The following is a 22838-nucleotide window of genomic DNA, read 5'->3' as shown; positions in this document are numbered from 1 at the left end:
CATTATTCCACATCAAATCTAGTGCAGGTGCCTTACACAGAACATTCTCAATTACCTCCATCATTCATAAAACTGATGCCAGTAATTTCAAGTATACATACATCAGACTCATTTAACATATTATTCTCATTGTTTGAAACATAACTTTTAGATCAAATAAATTAACAATAATAAAAATATAAATTTTGAAGTCAGGTAATGTGATTTCTCTAGTTATGTTCTCTTTGCTCAGAATGGCTTGGGCTATTCTGCATCTTTTGCTTTTCTACATGTATTTTAGGATTTTTTTTAAATCTCTGTGAAGAATATCATTGTTGTTTTCATAGGGATTGTATTGAGTCTGTAGATTGCTTTAAGTATTATGGACATTTTAACAATATTGACTCTTTGAATTCATAAACATGGAATATTGTTCCATCTTGTGTCCTCTTTAATTTCTTTCATCAATGTTTTATAGATTTATTGTAGTTTTTTTTACTTTGTTCATTACACATTGTATGCTTGTACCAAAACATCACATATACCCAATAAATGGAAACATATATAACTATTATGTGCTTATAACAATTAAAAATTATGTATGTATATTGAATCTATTCAAAATCAGAAACTATTTCTTTTTACTATTTGTAAGGTCTTGTCTCTAGGCTATAAAAAGAACTTGTAAAACTCAACAGAAAGCATAATATAAATAGAATTCTAAAATGAGTGAAAATCTGAACAAACACCTCACCAAGAAAAAATGTTATCTGAAAATAAGAATATAGAAAATTGTTCAGTATCGATTGTCATAACTGATACTCATAATTACCAAATACAAAAGTAAACATGATGTATTTCAACAGAATTGATTCTCAAATATTTGTATACTCACACAGTGGAATACTATTCAGTCATAAAAACTTATGGGTTATTAATTCAGAAAACAACATTTTAACATTTTTTCTAAGTGAAGGAAGATGGACAAAATAGACTAAGTATTGTACAATTCCATTCATGAGACCTGCTAGATACAGTAAAATTAAAAGGATTAAAAAACAGGTTTGTGATAGGCAGGGCTTTTGGGGAAAGACAAGAGACTGACTTGGCAAAGCTCAGGGGATATTTTTAGGGTAAAACTGTGTGCCATTGTGATATGCCTAATTTCTTATTATATTTGTTTCAAGTTAATAGTGTATGTTTCAACCAACTCGGTGATTTTATATTTTCTATTTGCTGATAGAGACATGTTCATTTTTGTCAATCACTTTGCTAAATGTGGCTGAGAGGCTGTTGAAATGAACGCTGAGCAAATGTATTCACCAAATCTACAAGAGCAAATTATTTGCCAATTGCTGATTGAGTGGGGTCTATAATGTATATGAGATTGGGCGTGGGGATGTTATTGTGTGAGATCATGATGTTTAGACCATGACACTCTCTGGTGAGGGATCACTCATTCATTGCACATTTAATGAAAGGCAGGTAGGAGGAGCGGAAGGGGATGAGTCACACTCTTGACCACAGCCACAGGTGGCTGAAGGCAGAACTAATGTAACCCCCTCAGGTAGACCACTGCCCTTCAAAGGTGACCTTATCCTAGAGTTGACACACATCCTGGGACACCAAAAACAACTCCTTCTCTCCCCTTTCTCTGCACTTCAACTGGAAACAACTTTCTCACCGAGCACCTTGTATTAAGGAATGAGAGTTCCTGTTCCAGGTGTGAGGGCCCAGGTGCATCCACTTGATCCAGCACAAGAGCAAGAACAGCCTTCCAGAAAACGACATCACCTGAGGCATAACCAGCTCTCACCTGCTGCAGCTTCCTCTGAATAAAAAGGAAACTGTTGAAACCTCCTCATAAGTGTCCTGCTGTGCCATTCCCTTTGTCCCCACATGTTCAGTTGTGTCTGTCCAGATGCCACTTTTATGTAGGGAGATTAGGGTTCTGCTTCCAGTACCAGAACACACATGACCTCTTAGGGGACTTCAGGGTTTTGCTCACATATGTGACGATCTTAAAAGTCATTAGCTCCACTTCTACATCAAAAAACATCTGAACCAGAGGGGCACAGAGGCTCACACCTGTAATCCAACACTTTGGAAAGCCAAGGCAGAGGAATCACTTGAGGTCAGGAATTTGACCCCAGCCTGGTGAACATGGTGAAACCCCGTCTCTACTAAAAAATATATACAAAAATTAGCCAGGCGTGGTGGCACTAGCCTGTAATCCCAGCTACTTGAAAGGCTGAGGCAGGAGAATTGCTTGAACCCAGGAGGTGGAAATTGAAGTGAGCTGAGATCGCACCACTTCAGTCCAGCCTGGGCGACAGAGTGAGGCTCCATCTCAAAAAAAAAATTTTTATATATATATAGATATATGTATCTCTCTCCAAACCATCTAAATATCAAATATTTTTTAATCCATCTAAGAACTGAAATTGCTGAAAAAACTACTCTCTCCAAAAGCTGTAGAGACAGGCACATCCACAATCACAGCAGAGACTTGCTGACTTGGAAGAGAAGCTCCTGGAAACACGTTGGTGAGAAAATTTACCTGGTGATTACGCTGAATGTCTGGAGGGCAAGTGTGGACTACGGGGAGGGTGAGCGCTCCTAGTGGCTGTAGACCCCACACTTGTGTGGACTTGCCCTCCAGGGCCTTCAGGTTCTTGTGGAAGCAATTAAAATAGATTCCCTACAGCCACAAACTGGGGAGGAGTAATCACTGAGAAAAGATGCACAAAAAGACTTTTCTAGAAAGCTCATCCAAGGGAAGGTGTTCTCCAAAATCTTAGTTTATGTGGGGGAAGGAAATACTTCCATATTACAGACCCCTCCTCCTCAGCCTTCCTCTGTCATGCAAATGATAAAATTAGCCAAGAGGAGTCAGACTCAAGGCGGTAGCCCTGGGTGCAGCATCTGCGGAAGGGAGGAAAGAGAAAATCAGATGTATCACTGGAGACTCCTCATAAAGGTCACTGCTCAGGAGAAGAGGGCAACCAACCCAGGGAGAGTCAACTGTAAGAACATACCGTGCTCGCCTGCCCCACACATTACCTCCTCAACAGCATCATTAATGTGGATTAAAGAGGGCAGTGTGATTGCTTTAGATCTGTTTGAGAAAGAAAGTCACATACTGAGGCCTAGGGTCAGGGTCAGCGGCACTTCCCTGAGTAAGATACTACGAAGAAGGAAAAATTAGGGGCCCATAACTATGAAAATCAGCCACAGTGTGTGTATGTTTGTGTTTGTGTTTCTGTGTGTTTGAGTAGGAGTTATTGGAACAGTGGACGTGGAGTGAGCTTTAATCCACATCCATCTGCAGCTTCAGGTATTCTCAGATGCAGTATTCATCTGCAAGAGCCGAAACGAGAAAAGAGCCACCTCCAACCCCCACAGAGTTTTAGCCTCCCTTTGTTTCCACTGATCCAGTGCATCTAGACCTCCAGGAAAGGGACTCCCTGGTGATTTTAGTGATTCTTCTCTTGGAGCCACCCTGAAGAGGACATTGGGTTTCCAAAGGCCCATTCACTATTTCAAGAGGTGGTGTCATCAGCTCATGTTGTCACTGAAGGAGCATTCTGAGCCAGGGCACAGTCACTTCCTAGTGAGCTACAGAGGCTGAGAGAAAAATGCTCTGTGAAACCCAACAGGAAGCTCCCTGCAGTGCAAGGTCTGGGTGGCAGGGAGCGCTCAGGACTCGCCCAGCACAGGCTGCAGCCCTGGAGCAGGTGCACAGGAGGCTGGGGAGAGGTTCCTCCCAGGGGTTGATGTCTTCCTTTTCTTGAACAAACATGCTTTAATAAGTTAAATAAGAATTTAGTAAAGACTATTGATGTGTCTTTAAGTATACAGTTCTATTTGTAGGATTTATCTAACCTAACAAGTCAATGAGAATCACATTTAAAAGGAGAAATTTCTAGGATTTTCAGATATCTTAATAGTTAGGAGATGGAGAAAAGGGATGGTTTTATTAATTCAGTGCTTGCCAATCTTAGCAGAGACAGTGGTAAGACATGCAGAAAACAAAGCCCAGAAAAGTATGAAGGTGTCAAAGTGCCATTTAAGTATGGGTTCACTTGGAGGACCATGTTCTGTGGGAACTTCTTTTCAGCAGAGACAATCTATTTTAGCAGAGTTCTGGGCATACAAGGGGACACACATCATTAAACAAGGATTAGGACAGGGACTTCAGCGTCCCACTGTTGCATGGCCTATAAATAATGTGTGTTCTCTTTCTCATCTTGGATCAAATCTAGAGCTATTAAATAGTATCCCTCATGAATATGCAAATAACCTGAGATTTACTGAAGTAAATACAGATCTGTCCTTGCCCTGAGAGCATCACCCAACAACCACATCCGTCCTCTAGAGAATCCCCTGAGAGCTCAGCTCCTCACCATGGACTGGACCTGGAGGATCCTCTTCTTGGTGGCAGCAGCTACAGGTAAGAGTCTCCCTAGTCCCAGTGATGAGAAAGAGATTGAGTCCAGTCCAGGGAGATCTCATCCACTCCTGTGCCCTCTCCACAGGTGCCCACTCCCAGGTCCAGCTGGTGCAGTCTGGGGCTGAGGTGAAGAAACCTGGGACCTCAGTGAAGATCTCCTGCAAGGCTTCTGGTTACACCTTCACCAGCTACTATATGCACTGGGTGCGACAGGCCCCTGGACAGGGGCTTGAGTGGATTGGACGGATCAACCCTAACAGTGGTAACACAAACTACGCACAGAAGTTTCAGGGCAGAGTCGCCATGACCAGGGACACGTCCATCAGCACAGCCTACATGGAGCTGAGAAGCCTGAGATCTGAGGACACAGCCACCTATTACTGTGGAGAGACACAGTGTGAAAACCCACATCCTGAGAGTGTCAGAAACCCCAGGGAGGAGGCAGCTATGCTGGGGCTGAGAAATGAAAGGGATTATTATTTTTAATGTTGTTTACAGTATGTCATTAATAAATTGAAAAAAGTAACAAAGAAGTATATACTCTAATTATATGGGAACTTTGTTTTTTCAGTTTTTTGGTTTTTTTTTTTTTTTTTTTTTTGGTTTGTTTGTTTGTTTGTGACAGAGTCTCACTCTGCCACCCAGGCTGGAGTGTAACGGCACAATCTCAGCTCACTGCAACCTCCACCTCCCAGGTTCAAGCAATTCTCCTGCCTCAGCCTCCAGAGTAGTTGGGATTACAGGCACCCACCACCACGCCTGGCGAATTTTTGTATTTTTAGTAGAGACAGGGTTTCACCATGTTAGCTAGGCTGGTCTCGAACTGCTGATCTCAGGTGATCTACCCTCCTCAGCCTCCCAAAGTCCTGGGATTACAGGCATGAGCCACTGCGCCTGGCCCAATTATATGAGAATTATTTATATAATTATCACCCTATAAGCAAAATTCATGGAGGAGGAAAAGCTCTACTGAAGAAAGCTGATAGCAGCATTCCCATGAAAATATCTGTGTAGAAGTAAGTATTAAAATCAGTTGAATAGGCCAGGCATGGTGGCTCACGCCTATAATCCCAGCACTTTGGGAGACCGAGGCGGGTGGATCACAAGGTAAGGAGTTCAAGATCAGCCTGGCCAAGATGGTAAAACCCCTTCTCTACTAAAAATACAAAACATTAACTGGGCGTGGTGGCGGGTGCCTGTAATTGCAGCTACTCGGGAGGCTGAGGCAGAGAATTTCTTGAACCCGGGAGGCGGAGATTGCAGTGAGCCGAGATCGCGCCACTGCACTCCAGCCTGGGCAACAGAGCGAAACTCTGTCTCAAAACAACAAAACAAAACAAAAAATCAGTTGAATAAAGTACCTTAGCGTCATCTGTTCAATTACCATATTTAACTCCAAAGAAATAATGAAAATATTTTCCAAAAAGGGAGTGCCATTTTATGTTCCCACCAACAGTGAATAAGACTTTCTTTTCTGGAGCCTTGTCAGTATTCACTAATGCTTTGCTGTGTAGCCGTTATAATATCATAGTAAATGAGTAGCAGTATTTCATGGTTGTTTAAATATACATATTCCTAATACAAAGTCTTGATGAACACTTTCTTATACATGGTTTTATGAGGTGTGTGTTCAGATCTATGTATACCAGAAAAGCCTGGCAGTGTTAATTTAAGCACACTGTGAGAATGACCCTATAGTTTAAGAAGAATGTATGTTCAGAGCTCTGAGCTAAGAAATCCAGGAGTTGTCAACCCAGAAGTTTATTCCTTGTCTGTGAAGGACATCTGAAGCCCTGGCCTATCCCTTGGAACACAGGATGTCCAGGTGATTGAGGCTCTTTGTTAAATCTGGAGGTTGCTAGGTAGAGGGTGCTAAGTGAAAATCATAATATAAACTACACGTTTTACAAATGGTAGTGGTTTTCCTGTGCAACACACTCTTCCTGGGCCACATTGTATGGAAGTCCTCAATACACCCTAGGTCTTGTTCATGGGCTCCAGGTCTCCTCTTTAGCCTTTTGGATGTGGTGCCACACCTATTACAGTCAATAGGGGTCTAGCATGACAACTGGTAGGCCCAGAACAAGGTCGAAGAAAATCCCACAAGTTCTTAGACAACGGTGTCAAGGAAGGGGAGACCTGTGGGGAAATCCCAGGAGGGCCATGCACATCTCTGTGGGCCCAACAGCTGCAATCTTTGATGGATGGGGCCCACTGCGAGTGTACAGGGATGTCTCCAAAATGCCAAAAGTTCTGGAGGACCTGTTGCCTGAGGTGGATGTGACAATGATGTGACAAAGTGACAGTCAAATGCCTGAGCTGTTGCAGCTGTTGGCCACTCCTGACTGCACTCTGAGCAACCACTGAGGCAGAGCTCACTGCACAGGCTAGGGTGTGTCAGCCACAAGAACAGCTGTAAGTATAATGAGATGCCGCCTGTAGGGATAGGATAGCAAATTGGAGACCATTGTTTATTTGGTAGGCCATTTAAAGTGTTGCTGACTGCCACACCAATGCGTTAGGACTATTATGACTATGTCATCCTGGGAGCCTAAGTCCCGGTGTCCGATGTAGAACTCCAGTGGGAAGGAGATGAAGGTTAGGACGAGTCCATAAAGGTTCTTGCCCTGCAGCCCCTGCTTTGCTGTCTCACTTGGTGAACACAGGATGCGGGGTCAATGCAGACAAAGTCCAGGGTCCAAGCTTATCAGTCAAACACTTGGTGTCATCTGGTCACATAAGACTATAGTTATTCCATATTTCATTATAGGTAAGATAAGATGCAGATCTACTCATGTCCCACCACACCAAAGCAGTTGGAAACCTTCCAAGGCCTCCTGGGACATTGGCGATCCTTTATTCCCCATTTCAGCAAACCCCTTAGGCCCCCATGGCACTTAGTCAAGAAGGTGCCCCACTGCAACTGTTCCAAAAGGGAGGATGAGGCCTTTGAAGAAGCTAAAGTCACAGTGAAATGAATACAAACCTTGGGAGTTCTAGTGCAGGGACAGCCCTGTGAATTAGATGTAGTCAGTTACCCTGAGGGGTTTAGGTGGGGACTGTGTTAAAGGCAAGGACATAAGTGTGTGTCCCTAAGACCCTGGTCTCAAAGACAGAAGTAAGCTGAAGTGAGATATACTGCCTCGGAGTAACAACTGCACTACCTGTCATGCCTTACAAGTGGAGGATGTGACAGAGGGCCACTCCACATCCAGAACAACCGTTAGCAGGCTGGCTAAAGGATGCCTTCCAGACACAAAAGCCTTGGAATGCCAGGACACAGTCTGTAGCCAAATGCTACTTGTGGTGGTCACCACCAACATAAAAGTGGGCCAACGGTGCCAGCAGAAGTTAGCCCCACAGAACTTTCCCCCACCTAAGAGAAGGCAGTGTACCACAATGTGGGATTCCACCACTGTGGAATTGGGGGAGCTTAGAATTGGATTCAGACATAAGGGGAGAGAGTGGATCACAGGGTGGCTTCTCTATGGGACGGGGGTGGAGAGTATTATATTCTCTGGACTCAAGATGAGTAAAATGGCACCCATCACAAACCATCCAGCCCTATGATGGCACCTTTATGGTAAGTGGTTGCAGGCTCCAAGGGAGCCGGGTCCAATGAGGAAGATGCCCCCACAGCTCCTTCTCAATGGCAGACTATAGAAGAGTTGCAGGACATCTTCTGGGAGTTGGGATGAGGCATGCTAATTCTGCTGAGAATTATTGAAGTCCCAACAATGAATTGTTTACTGCAAAATAAAAGCTACAATTATGTATTCAGTGCCTACCGAATGGCATGGTGCACTGATTTCCACTTTAAGCCCCCTGGGAGGGCAGCCAACATTTCATGTGCCCCAGGTAGTTGCTGACTTAGGAGAAAAGAAGAAACTGAGTAAGCAAGGGATGCACCCTACTGTGATGAAAAACAATGGCACCAAAGAAAGAGAGACAGCCAAGGAGCCAGTCAGGGTGGCCAGACAACAAATGTGCTCTACCTGGCAACACCTACAAGTTCTCTGGGCCCATAGCAGCAATAGGTGGTTACGGAAGGGCCACGGAAGTCAGACAGGTTGAACTGGTGATACGACCTGGGGGACTGCCACTCAGACCCTGTTTAGTGTGCATAGCTTCCATCCTAGAACACATGAGAATGGATATCTTCTTAGGCGTGACCCTCCAAACAACTGCCAGGGAATTCCAACTGAGAGTTAAAGTGGTGACGCATGTGACCAGGCAGAAGGCAAACTGGATGCCGGTTGAGCTGCCAACCCGTGGGGAGTTCCACAGCTGGAGTAACACCACCTGCCCTGGGGCAGGGAAGATGATCCAATCATGAAGACTGTTAAGGAGTTAGCTCAGGTAGGCATTAGGAGGCCACTGCACAGTTCCTACAACAGACCTGCATGGCCCATGCAGAGGCCAGATGGGACATGGAGAATGACAGTAGATTACTGGGAGTTAAATAAGGTGGTCTCCCGAGTGAATGCAGCTGTTCCTAATATCTCCTCCAGTGTGACGAGAATAGGAGAGGTATTGGCCACATAGCATTTTGTTATCAGTTTAGTCAATACCTTCTTCAGCATTTCTGTTGCTCCAGAGTCAAGATCAATTTGCATTAACCTAAAAAGAACAATGGACTTTTACTGTCTTGTTCCAGGGATATTTACATAGCCCAACTCTCACGGCCTAGTGACCTCCAACCTCAGTCGATGGGCTGACCCAAAGGGGATACACGTTTTCCACTACATTGGCGTTATCGTGATAACTTCTGAGTCTTTTTTCAGCTTATAAATTGCAGCCCCTGTCTTGCTGTCTCACTTGCTGAACAGAGGATGGGAGGTTAATACAGACAAAATCCAGGGTCCAGGCTTATCAGTCAAATAGTTGGTGTCATCTGGTTGGATAAAACTAAAGTCATTCCATCTGCCATCATAGATAAAGTGCGGGCCTACCCGCCATCATAAAGTGCGGGCCTACCCACGTCCCACCACAACAAAGCAGCTGCAAGCTTTCAAGGCCTTCTGGAGCATCAGTGTCCTTTTATTCCTTTTATTTGACATCCCTGAAGGAGGCTGCTAGGGGACACTGTGTCCCTCCTAAATTCATGTGCTGAAGTCCCAACCCTTGGTCCTTCAGAATGAAATCGTACTTGGATTAGTGTCTTTTAAAGAGGTGAAAAAGTTAAAGTGAGGTTCCTGGAGTGGGGCCCTAATGCAATCTGACTGTTGTTATAAGAAGGGGAAGCAGGAGGGAGGGTGCACACGCCCCGAGGGACAGCCACGTTACCACAGAACAGCGAAAAGGTGCCGTCTGCACGCCAGGGAGCGAGACCTCAGAGGAAACCCACCCAGCTGGCAGCTTGATCTTAGGCTTTCATCCTCCATAACTGTGAGGAAATTGGTTTTGTATTGTAAGCCATCCGATCTGTGGTATTTTGTTATAAAAGTCCTACGAAATGAATGCAGTAGGTAATAGGAGAGCTTCTATTCATTGAAAAAGTCGGATGGCCAGACAAACCTGGACACTCTTGTTCAGACCTGAGCAGGGTGATGGACCTGCTTTGGGACAGGAGAGGGGAAGAGATGAACCCAGACCCAGATCCAGCTGAGCCCATTCCTCAGCAGGCCGTCCCTGGGCCAGAGCTTGCACAGGTGTGAAAGAGCCTGTCTTGGTCTTCAGGGGCTCGTGGAGTTGGACAGAGAATGGTGTAAACTCTTGCTTACACAGAAGAACACATCATCGTTGTGCCCGTGTTTATGTGAATGGGATGTGTTTCTAGGGTGTGCTCGTCCCCAAAGAAGTATTAATCAGGTCTCTAGGGCTAGAAAGAGGTTGTGGCATTTGTGTGTATTAATAACTGTGGTCGGACAGTAAATTATGTTAAAATGCTTATGGGAAGGCACAATGGAAAGAAACACTTTGTTACAGAAGGAAAAAAAAAGGTAATTATTTAAATGAAATGCCTTTGAAGGTCACCGTGCCAAGAGGAGCCGATCACATGATAGTGCTGGGTTTCATGTTCAGGAGATCAGGAGGGTCCGTCTGCTGGCTTTTTTGATACCCTAGAAAGAGCTGAGAGTATAATCTATGAATGGAGGGGATGTGGAGAAAGGGGAGGCTAAATGTTTGGTGGGAATGGGGGGTCACTGTTGGAGCCATTAGGAAATATAGAAGCATGAATTATGCTGAAGCACAGAACAGTGTTCCTGGGGAATATTGTGTTGCTTTGGGAGCTGCTGAACATACAGGAGTTTCACTGTTCTTAGTTCTCAAATTCTTTAGACTCTCTTGAAAGCCCAATTTTAAATATTGGGAATATAGGTAAGACACATTCACGATTAAAAATTCTTAAGTGAAGATGTAGGAAGAAATTTAAAGTAATCAATTTAGGTTATGAAAATTTAGTTATGGTGAACTGTGATGTCCGTTTCTCACATGGAATAATGGAATATAAGTAATTACTCATCTCAGAGGCTCATTTTTCCATAGCCATCAATTACAAAACTGCTGGATAATTTCCTGAATTGTCCACCCTAGAAGTTGACCTCACATTTCCTCAGTAAGAAACCGCTAGTCCGGTTGATCCAGCCTCGTTCTTCCCATCAGGGATTTTGTGTTTCTGTGCACACGTGGCACAATCCTGGTCAGGGTGGCAGAGGGAAGGAACTGAAGAGGGTATTGTCAGACCATTCTTCAGAGGAGGAGTGGAGAAGAATTGTGTCCCATTTACCAGTCGGCTGTGTATCGGCATATGGTCTCGGGAATGCTGCCAGCCTATCCAGGCATCATGAAGTTTATTTAGGGGATGAAGGCAGCATGCTGGGTGTCCAGTGCTGACAGCCAAGAGAATCAACTGCCTGGTGCATGTTGCTTTTGTGAAACCAAGCCCCGGGCCACTTGCATTCTTCTGTGTTAGATTATCTGGTGAAGTTTTTTCTTCATTTCTGCTGAAATTGCCACATATAATTACCTAGAGGCATTACAATAAACTGATTGAAAGTTAACTGACCTCCTGGTGAGGTTAAAATGAGTGTCAGGTACATAGTGAGACAGACCGGAGACATGGGTGCATAGCAAGCTTGTGTTCACCATGGTTGTACCTTAATTAGGGAAACTTCTGTACTTTCCTTAGATGTTCAGGCACTCCATTGAGGACCCTGACATAACATTATTTATTGACTGACCATAGCTCAAAATATAGAACTGGATATTACCAAGGAGAATATACGGTTACTACTTTATCTTTATCTTAAAATATACTCTTCCATCTGAGGTGAAAATTAATCCAGACGGTAGAACTTACTGCAGTTACTACAGCATTTTAGCAAATCAAAAGCCACAGAACAAACATATGGACAGATGGCAGGTATGTTTTTGGAATCGTAAACAACTTTGTGATGATTTTAAAACCAAAGCACGTCTCATGATGGCTGGAAACCTCTAAAAATGAAACAACACACTGAGGATCTTTGAGAAGTACTCTGACATCCTAGCGAGCTGGCTGATACAGAGGCTGAGCTCCATGTAGAAAGCCAAAGGAATTTCTGCAGGACACCTTCATGCCAAGCATAGCCATAACCTGGGTCCCAGCCCTTTTCACATGCTCAACAGTTAGATCTTGGGAGGGAATCAAAGAAGCCATTGTAAAATATCAAAATTTAAACCCCGATTTTGAATTTAAAAAGTGTTAAAATATGGTTGTGGCCTACACTCAGAAAATCTGTGTCCTTCAGATGGTTTCTTGGTGGCACCAGATGGTTTCAAGTGGCTATTCGTTAAGTTTCTCCATGAAACTACCAGATACAGAATAGATAAATTGTCACTGTCTTAAATCAACCCTTGGGAAAGGAAAACTGTGTAAAGACAGCAGAGAGGAAACATTGATCAAGGGAAAAACAATCTCCAGAAACTGTTGTTAAAGAAACAGAGGCCCTCTTTCTAGCCAGCGCCGAGCGACGGGCATCTCTCGGGACAACTGGCACAAGTGCCGCAAAACCGGGTGCAAGAGAAAGGCCTACCACAAGAAGCGGAAGTATGATTTGGGGCGCCCAGCTGCCAACACCAAGAATGGCCCCCACCGCATCCACACAGTCCATGTGCGGGGAGGTAACAAGAAATACTGTGCCCTGAGGCTGGACGTGGGGAATTTCTCCTGGGGCTCAGAATGTTGTGCTCGTAAAACAAGGATCATCGATGTTGTCTACAATGCATCTAATAACGAGCTGGTTCGTACCAAGACCCTGGTGAAGAATTGCATGTGCTCATTGACAGCACACCGTACCGACAGTGGTACGAGTCCCACTATGCGCTGCCCCTGGGCTGCAAGAAGGGAGCCAAGCTGACTCCTGAGGAAGAAGAGATTTTAAACAAAAAATGATCTTAAAAAATTCAGAAGAAATATGATGAAAGGAAAAAGAATGCCAAAATCAGCAGTCTCCTGGAGGAGCAGTTCCAACAGGGCAAGCTTCTTGCGTGCATCACTTCAAGGCCGGGACAGTGTGGCTAAGCAGATGGCTATGGGCTAGAGGGCAAAGAGTTGGAGTTCTAGCTTAGGAAAATCAAGGCCCGGAAAGGCAAATAAATCCTCGTTTTGTTTTCACCCATGTAATAAAGGTGTTTATCGTTTTGTTCAAAAAAAAAAAAAAAGAAAAAAAGAAACAGAGGCATCACGCTTACTAGAAAAACATATCCTATTTCATATATTATGGGGGTATGACGTGATGTTTTGACATATGCGGGCATAGTGAAATTATTAAATCAAATAAATAAACATGTCCATCACCTCACATACTTATTTTTTATGGTATAAACTTGTAAAATCTACTCTCTTATCAGTTTTCAAGTATATAGTACATTAGTATCATGGAAGGCACCATGCTGTGCAATAGATCTTCAAATGAATTCCTTCTGTCTAACCAAAACTCTGTACCCTTTCACCAGCGCCTCAGCTTTCACATGCCCCTGACGCCAGCCCCTGGTAGGCGCCATTCTTCTCTCTACTCCTCTGAGTTCAACATTTTTGGATTGCATGTGTCAGTGAGATCATGGAGTAATTTTTTACACCTGGCTTATTTCACTCAACATAAAGAGTCAAATGCTCAACATCACTAATCATCAGGGAAATGCAAATTAAAACCACGATGAGATATCACCTCACACATGTTACAATGGCTTCGTCTCAGTCTGTCTTTCTGTTACTATAACCGAATACCAGAGACTGGGCAATTTCTAAAGAAAAGGAATTTATACTTTATGGTGCTTGAGTCAGAGAAGTCTAATATCAAGGCACTGGCATCTCACAAGGGCCTTCTCACTGCGTCATCTCACAGCAGAGGTGGATGAGCAAGAGACCATTTGTCCACAAGAGAAAGGAAACCATCTTTTATTAGAAATTCACTCCTGTAATAACTAACCCACTCCAATGATAGTGGCATTAATCCATTCATGAGGACAGAGCCTTCATGACCTAATCACATAGTAAAGTCCCACTTCTCAACACTGTAGCATTACAGATTTTTTCCAAATCCTAAACTTTGGGAGACACATTTAAACCATAGCATTCCATTCCTAATATCAAAATTTATGTCCTTATCACAATACAAACTACATTCATTCCATCCCAATTGTCTCCAAAGTCTTATCCAGCATCAGTGCAAAAGTCTGAAGTCCAAAGTCTCATCTAAATCAGATATGAGTGTGACTCAAAGCACAATTTAGCCTGATATAAATTGTTTCTACCTGTGAGCCTATAAAGTCAAAACAAGTTATCTACTTTCAAATACAGTGAACAATGGGGCAGGTATGGGACAGAAATTCCCATTCCAAAGCTCAGAGATAGGCAAGGAGAAGGGGTGCCTAGTTCAAAACCCAACAGGGAACAACATTAAATCTTACAGCTGGAAAATCATCCTCTTTGATGGCATCTTGTGCACACTGGGGAGGGGGATGGGCCCCAAGGCCTCCGGCAGTCTTGCCTCTATGGATTTTCTGGGTTCAGTCCACTCAGCCACTCTCACAGGTGGGACTGTCAGGGCTCTAGCTCTCCTAGGCTGACTGGATACCCTTTGTGGTGCCTCCAAACCCATATTTCTGCTTGGCATTGTGCTAAGGGCCCAGTGTGGTGACTCCATCTCTGCCCGAGACCTTAGGCTGTCCAACAACTCACTGCCCGAGACCTTAGGCTGTCCACAGCATTCTTTGAAATCTAGGTGGAGAAAGCCATGCCCTCGTGGTTCTTGTATTCTGCACACCTGCAGAATTAACAACACATGGATGCCATGGAAGTTGATGACTTGTACCATTAAAGTGATGGCTGGAGCCACACCTAGGTCCTCCTGAGCCACAGCATGGGCAGCCAAGGAGTGCTGTGCCTGGACACAGGGAACAGAGTCCTGAAGTGCCTGCTAGAAGTGAGGCCATGGATTTGCTTCAAATTTCTTCCACCATATATCCTCGTTCATGGCTCTGAACTTCCATTTTACAGAAAGACCTAGGGATGAGCACAATTCAGCCACATTCTTTGCCACTTTATGGCAAGGATGGCCTTTGCTCCATTTTCTGATGAGCTATTCTTCTTTTTCTCCTGAGACCTCATCAGAACGGCCTTTATTGTCCACAGTTCTACCAACATTCTAATGGTCATCACTTGAATAATCTCTAAGAAGTTTCAGAATTTCCTCACAGCTCTCTTCTTCTGAGTCCTCAAAAGAATACCCCTAGTGTTCTAGTCATGGCAATCTAGACTTTTTATAACATGATCCTCCAAATTATTCCAGTCTCTGTGCATTACTACTTCCACTTCTACATTTTGGGATATTTGTTATCGCAACAGCCCCACCTCTTGATACTGATTTTTCGTCTTAGTCCACTTTGTGGTGCAGTGAGTGAATACCACACACTGGCTAATGTATAAGGAAAAGAAATTTATTTTCTCACAGCTCTAGAGGGTGGGAAGTCAATATCAAGGTGTTAGCATCTGGCAAGAGCCTTCTTGCTGTGATGCCCATGTGGAAGGCAGGAGAGCATGTGCAAAGGATGGAAAGGGGGCTAAACTCATTTTGTAATGAGGAACCTAGGCCTGTAGTAACTAATCTGCTACCACAATAAGTAAGCTACTCTGACGATAACAGCATTAATTGCTTTATGAGGGCAGAGCCCTCATGGCCTAATCATTTCTTAACATTCCCACCTCTGGACACTATGGAATTTGGGATTAAGTTTCCAATACACACTCCTTCTAAACAGCAGGGGCTTTTTAATAGATTTACCACCCAAGGCTGCAGGAGGCTCTGAAGTAGTGTCCTGAGGGTGGCTGTCCTTTGTGAGAATGAAGAGAAGTGAACTGACTCATGGAGACACAAGTAGATGAAGTAAAGGGACTCATTGCTTCATTACATGGATGGTGAGGGCGATTGAAGGCATTAACGGATTAAAGATGGTGGCAAAACCATCTGAGGTGGAGACCACGGGGACCCCATCAGAAATGGAGGACATGTCCCAATAAATGGTGCTTCATTTCCCTGCAAAGCAGATGAAAGCAAAGAACAAAACACAACGCCATAGTGTACACTGAGCAGTGGATTGAGAGAAGAGTTTCCTAAGGCGTAACTGACAGAGTGGAGAAGACACACGAATCTTTGCATGATGCTAACATTTGGACTGTGGCTTCATTATTTCCTATTAATATTTTACTGAAATATCGCTAGAAGGAGACTGAAAATGAAGTGTGAAAAGTTAAATGGGATTTCTGCTCTAAGTCCTTTTCGGATGAGAGGAACTAGGGAATTCCAGGGAAGAAACAATAACAGCTGCTGAGCAAGGCTTTTGCAGGGCAGGACAAGGAATCCCCACAGAGTAAACGGAAACCTCAGCTTCTCTTTGCATCTGCTCCTGAGCCAGGTCCTGAGCGACCCCTGTAGGTCCTGAGCGCTCCCCGTAGGTTCTGAGCATCCCGTGGTTGCTGGGCGCCCTCTGGTGGTGTCTGAGCCCCTCTGGTGGTTTCTGAGCAACCCCCTTGTGTCTGATCCTTGCTGGTGGTGTCTGAACGCCCCTGCTAGTGTCTGAGCCCCCTGGTGGTGTCTGAGCCCCCCTCGTAGTGTCTGAGCCACCCTATTAGTGTCTGAGGACCCCGATGGTGCCTGAGCCCCTAATTAGTGTCTGAGTCACCCTATTAGTGTCCGAGCCCCCCTGGTGGTGTCTGAGCACAGGTGAGCTCTTCTGAAGGAAGGGTCTACATGGCGACAGGTGTGCTTGTCTCAGGGAAGGTTCCACATGGAGACAGATGTGCTTGTCCCAAGGAAGGGTCCACATGGGGACAGGTGAGCTCGTCTGAGGGAAGGGTCCATGTGGGGACAGGTGTGCTTGCCTGAAGGTTCCACATGGAGACAGGTGTGCTTGTCTCAGGGAAGGGTCCACGTGGGGACAGGTGAGCTCGTCTGAGGGAAGGGTCCATGTGGGGACAGGAGTGCTTGTCTCAAGGCAGGGTCCTCATGTGGACAGGTGTGCTTTTGAGGGAAGGGTCGACCTGGGGACAGGCATGCTTGTCTGAGGTAAGGGTCCACCTGGGGACAGGTGTGCTTCTCTCAGGGAAGGGTCCACGTGGGGACAGAGGTGCTTGTCTAAGGCAAGAATCCACGTAGGGTCAGGTGAGCTCATCTCAGGGAAGGGTCCAGGTGGGGACAGTTGTGCTCATCTGAGAGAAGCGTCGAAGTGGGGACAGGTGTGCTTGTCTCAAGGAAGGGTCCACGTGGGGACAGGTGTGCTAGTCTCAGGGAAAGGCCCACATGGGGACAGGTGTGCTCGTCTGAGAGAAGGATCCACGTAGGGACAGGTGTGCTTGTCTCAGGGAAGGGTTCATGGGGACAGGTGAGCTCGTCTGAAGGATGGGTCCACATGGGGACCGGTGTGCTCCTCTGAGGGAAGGATCCACGTGGGGACAGGTGTGCTCCTCTGAGGGAAGGGTCCACGTGGGGACAGGTGAGTTCGTCTGAAGGAAGGGTCCACATGGGGACAGTTATGCTCCTCTGAGGGAAGGGTCCATGTGGGGACATGTGTGCTTGTCTCAGGGAAAGGTCCACGTGGGGACAGGCGTGCTCGCCTTGGGGAATAGGACAGATGAGCTCATCTCAGGGAAGGGGCCACGTGGGGACAGGTGTGTTTGTCTCAGGGTAGGGTCCACATGGGGACAAGTGTGCTCATCTGAGGGAAGGGTCCACATGGGTACACCTGTTCTCCTCTGAGCAAAGAGTCCACATGGAGACAGGTGTGCTTGTCTGAAGGAAGGGTCCACATGGGGACAGGTGTGCTTGTCTCAGGGAAAGGTCCACGTGGGGACAGTTGTGCCCCTTTGAGGGAAAGGCCCATGTGGGGACAGGTGTGCTTGTCTCAGGGAAGGGTCCACGTGGGGACAGGTGAGCTCGTTTGAAGGAAGGGTCCACGTGGGGACAGGTGTGCTCCTCTCAGAGAAGGGTCCATGTGGGGACTGGTGAGCTCATCTGAAGGAAGGATCCATGTGGGGACAGGTGCGCTCTTTTGAGGGAAGGGTCCATGTGGGGACAGATGCGCTCCTCTCAGAGAAGGGTCCACGTGGGGCCAGGTGAGCTCCTGTGGAGGAAGGTTCCACCTGGGGACAGGTGTGCTTGACTCAGGGAAGGGTCCACTTAAGGACATGTGTGCTCCTCTCAGAGAAGGGTCTACGTAGGGACAGGTGTGCTCATTTGAGGGAAGGGTCCACGTGGGGACAGGAGTGCTCATCTGAGGGAAGGGTCCACTTGGGGACAGGTGGGCTTGTCTGAGTGAAGGGTCCACGTGGGGACAGGTGTGCTGGTCTCAGGGAAGGGTTCTTGGGGACAGATGAGCTCGTCTGAAGGATGGGTCCACATGGGAACAGATGTGCTCTTCTGAGGGAAGGGTCCACATGGGGACAGGTGTGCTCGTCTGAAGGAAGGGTCCACGTGGGGACTGGTGTGCTCCTCTCAGAGAAGGGTCCATGTGGGGACTGGTGTGCTCGTCTGAGGGAAGGGTCCACCTGGGGACAGGTGGGGTCATCTGATGGAAGGGTCCACGTGGGGACAGATGTGGGAAAGGGTGTGCCTGGTCTGAACTGGAGTTTGAGGGAAGAGTTTCTCGAGCAAGTGTGAATCCTGAACATGACCTGTTTTTCAGGAAGGAAAGCAGACCACGTGGGAGCCGGATGAAGGGAAGGTTTCTATGAAATTGAAACAGCCTATCTGCCAGTGGAGAAAGTTATTTCATCCTTTTTTGCCTGCAGTGAGAAAGGGGGAAATCAGAGCCACAGAGAAGAGAATGAAATGTCCCTGAGGACATCTGAGAATTAGAGAAAAGAAAGCCTCAGATTCTAAGGAGAAGTCCTTGCCACTTCCGATCTGAGCCTGCTCTTCAGTGGACCCAAGTGTGGAGTGCGTCCTGCACATCTCAGGCCCTCAGGAGGGCGGGTCCTGTCCGGGTTCACACGGCATCCCCTTCCTGTGTCTCCCACAGGAATACCTGGCTGTCCTGTGCGTTCCTGGAGCTCGGCCGCAGGGAGCGCTGCTTGTTGATGAGTCTCTGGATGGAGATGAGTCTCCATCTGGATGGATGATGAGTCTCTGGATGGAGATGAGGCTCTTGAGAGGCGGTGGTGGTTCGTGTTTCCCTTACAATCGATGCTCCTCAGCCAGTGCAGCCCCTTATCTAGGGGCCGGTGGACCCGGCCTCCTCAGTAACCGCTGGCTGTGATGGAGAATCCGGAGTTGTGCCAGGTGAGGGAGGGGGCGGCCAGGGCTTCTCCAGTCTTGGGCCTCACTCCTGCTGCTGCACCTGGGACAGGACAACTGGGAACAAGAACAATCAGTCCCTGTCAATCATGGGACATCACAGTTATTGCCACAGCCCATGTCTGGCCTCTGAGATGCTCACCTTCGGGAGCTGTCACCGGGCACAGGAGAAGGCCCAGCAATCTCATCTTCTTCTGAACCCACCTCTGTCTTCCCCAGAGACACCGTCCCAGTCTGAGGAGTGACTGGTTGCTTCCACAGCCCGGGGGTGGATTTTACCCCAGAGCTAAAACAAAAAATTACACAGGGTGGATGACTCTCTATTTATTTATTTATTTATTTATTTATTTTGAGACAGAGTCTTGCTCTGTTGCCCAGGCTGGAGTGAGGTGGTGCAATCTCGGCTCACTGCAACCTCTTCCTCCCGGGTTGAAGCGATTCTCCTGCCTCAGCTTCCCAAGTAGCTGGGATTACAGGTGCCCAGCAGCACGCCTGACTAATTTTTGTAATTTTAGTAGAGACAGGGTTTTGTCACTTGGCCAGGCTGGTCTCAAACTCCTGACCTCATGTGATCTGTCTGCCTCAGCCTCCCAAAGTGCTGGTATTATAGGCATGAGCCACCGTGCGCAGCCTAGCTGACTCTTTTTATAAGTAGAAAAGAGTTAAGATACGGCCCCTACCTCCTGGTAGTTGAGGGTTGTGTAGGGTGCCTTTCCTCCTAAACTCATGTGGCACACATGTCACTTGACATTTGGAGGTTGGAGGACACTTGGTCTGCGAGACAAATGGGAACAGGCAAAGGACAGCCCCGCCATTCTGACCCCAGGGCTACTTTCCTTCCAACCCCTCTTCCCTCCTGCCCTTCCTTGTTTCTAGCACAGCTCCCTCTATCCACATGCCCAGGTCTTGCTTCCTCAGTGCTGAGCCCAGCACAGCTCCTGGGCCCTTTCCTTGGGTCCCACCCGTGGTGTGGCTCTCCTCTCCCATGGAGCTTTGGACATCATCACATTACTGTCTCAGGAGCTCTAGGCCAGCCCTGCCCTCTAACCCATTCTGTGATGCCAGAGAGAAGGACCTCAGGACCTACCAGGACTGGATAAAATGAGGTTCTTTGATTTACTCAGGAACTAATTCTCAATAGTTGGGGGAAGAGACAGACACATCCCTTTTTAAGTACTCCATTATCCAGACATTTAAAATGCATCTAAAATGTGAGGATTTCTAATCTAAATGCATCTCTTCCTCTTGTTCTCTTGAGGCTATTCCTCAATATGAATTCTTCAACTCATTACTGATACCACTTTTTTTGGATACTCATTCATAATAAATAATATGAAAGCAGTACCAATGTCCTCATATACAACTTTTAAAATTTGTGTTGTGGTAAGAATACCTACCATGAGATATACTCTCTCAACAAATTTTTAAGTGTACGGTGCAGTCAAGTTATCTAGACTCAGGAGTCTGTGCATCCAGTCTCCAGAACTAACTCATCTTGCAGAACACCAATTTCATACACGCAAATTAGCAACTTACAGCTGTTTTGTTTTGGTTTTGCTTTGATTTGGGGTGGCGGTTTTTAGGATTTTCTACATACAAGACAGTCATCTGTAAACAGTGACACCTTTACTCCTCTCTTTCTAATTTAGTAACTTTTTCCTGCCTAATTTCTCTGGCTAGGGCTTACAACACTATGTCGAATAGAATTGGTGAGATAGGGCATCCTTGTCTTCTCCATCATCTAAGTGGAAGCATGTTCAGTTTTTCAGCATTGGCTGTGATGCTAACTGTGGGTTTTTAAATATGGCTTTCAATATGTCCAGATAATTTCCCTTTATTTGTAGTTTGTTAAGAGGTTTTATCATGGAAAGATGTTGAAATTTGTCAAATGATTTTTATGCATCTGATGAGATAATATTTTAGTCCTTCATTATGATAATGTGGTCCATCAGATTCAGTGATGTTTAGATGTTGTACCATCCTAATATTCCAGAGGGACATTCCACTGGATCATGGCAAATGATCCTTGTAATGTGCTGTTCAGTTTAGTTTGCCAGTATTTTGTTGAGTACGTTTCCATCTTTGTGTTTCAGTAAGAGTGGTCTGTAATTTATGTTCTCTTGGTGTTTGCCTGGTTTTGATTTCAAGACAATGCTGACTTTATAAAATAAGTTTAGAAGTATTTCTCCATCTTAAAACTTTTGGGAGGCCGAGGAGGGTGGATCACGAGGTCTGGAGATCCAGACCATCCTGGCTAACAAGGTGAAACCCCATCTCTACCAAAAATACAAAAAATTAGCCAGGTGTGGTGGTGGGCACCTGTCGTCCCAGCTACTCAGGAGGCTGAGGCAGGAGAATGGTGTGAACCTGAGAGGTGGAGCTTGCAGTGAGCGGAGATCATGCCACTGCACTCCAGCCTGGGCAACAGAGCGAGACTCCATCTCAAAAAACAAACAAACAAACAAACAAAAACTTTTGGAAGTGGTTCCAAGCTTGCTTTCGATTACCGATTCAGTCTTTTACTAGTAATAGTTCTGTGTCTACTTTTTCATGATTCAATCTTGGAAGATTGTACATACTAGGAATTTATCCATTTCTTCTATGTTATCCATTGCTGAGCACACAATTTATTTTTAGTAAGCTCATGAGATAAATGACCAAACATTAAAAAACGGAGTGAGGGAGTCAGGGACAGACAGGAGACAATTGAAAGAAAGAAAAGTACATTTCAGTCTCCTAGAGTTAGAAGGAATTCTAGAAGGTTTTGTTTAAGATAACAAAAGTGTAGGAATTCCTTATGCTGTGGCTGGGGGCATCCTGGAGAGATGCTGCTGCCTGGAGGCCCAGGCCCCTTCTTGTCCTGGCTCATCATCAGGCTCAGAGGAACTCGAGACCTTAGGGAAAGAGGAGCAATAGAGGGGAAATATTAGCATAGTTTCCAAAAATGAAAAGGAACTAAATAATCATGAAACTATATATAGATATTTTATATAAATGTAATTATTATATAATTATAATAGTATATTTCTAACATAATTATAACAGTATTATAATTATTTATATAATTATATATCACTTTGGTATATATAATGTATATATATATAACTAAATTTAAATAAATGTCCATCATTTGACCAATTAGAAATCCAAAGTTTATATACAAAAGTCTGTACTGAAACAACGTCTAAGACAAAAATTGAAAATGAAGCTGGTTGGCTTCGTGCCCCTCTACACTACAGGTTCTAGAGAGGGGAATCTAGATCCTGCGGCAGGCAAAAGAATGCCCCCCAAAGATGCCCATGCCATAGTCCTGGGGCTCTACAAAGACATCACCTGCAGGGCCAAAGGGACTGGGCTGACCTGATGGAGGCCCTTGGATGTTACAGTCACCCTGGCCTGTGCATGCCATATGCCCTGGGGTCCCGATGAGGAGAAAGAGGAGCAGCAGAATCCAAGACCGGGGAGGTGTGGGATGGAAGCGGAGGTCAGTCACACAGCCACCAGCCGGGGAATGCAGGCGCCCCTAGGAGCTGGCAAAGGCAGGGGATGGATTCTCCCAGATAACTCTAGAAGGAAGCAGCATGGCTGGCACTCAGTCGTTAGTTCTGTGAAACGCCTTCCAGACTCTGACC

At 45.7% G+C, this 22838-nt stretch overlaps 1 pseudogene and 2 gene segments (V, D, J or C); all 3 read left to right on the top strand.

Moving 5' to 3' along the window:
- The window catches only part of LOC100938028 (immunoglobulin heavy constant mu-like), a 478283-nt gene that overhangs the window by 314569 nt on the left and 140876 nt on the right, over positions 1-22838 (top strand).
- LOC100938562 (immunoglobulin heavy variable 1-2-like) lies at positions 4312-4961 on the top strand. The segment is given in 2 exon segments: positions 4312-4432; positions 4518-4961. Coding segments are annotated over 2 exon segments (447 nt in total).
- On the top strand, positions 6596-13028 carry LOC112128813 (small ribosomal subunit protein eS8-like; annotated as a pseudogene).

Source organism: Pongo abelii, chromosome 15, assembly GCF_028885655.2.
Source record: "Pongo abelii isolate AG06213 chromosome 15, NHGRI_mPonAbe1-v2.0_pri, whole genome shotgun sequence".
In the NCBI taxonomy this organism is placed as follows: domain Eukaryota; kingdom Metazoa; phylum Chordata; class Mammalia; order Primates; family Hominidae; genus Pongo; species Pongo abelii.
This window is presented reverse-complemented; position numbering and strand designations above follow the sequence as displayed.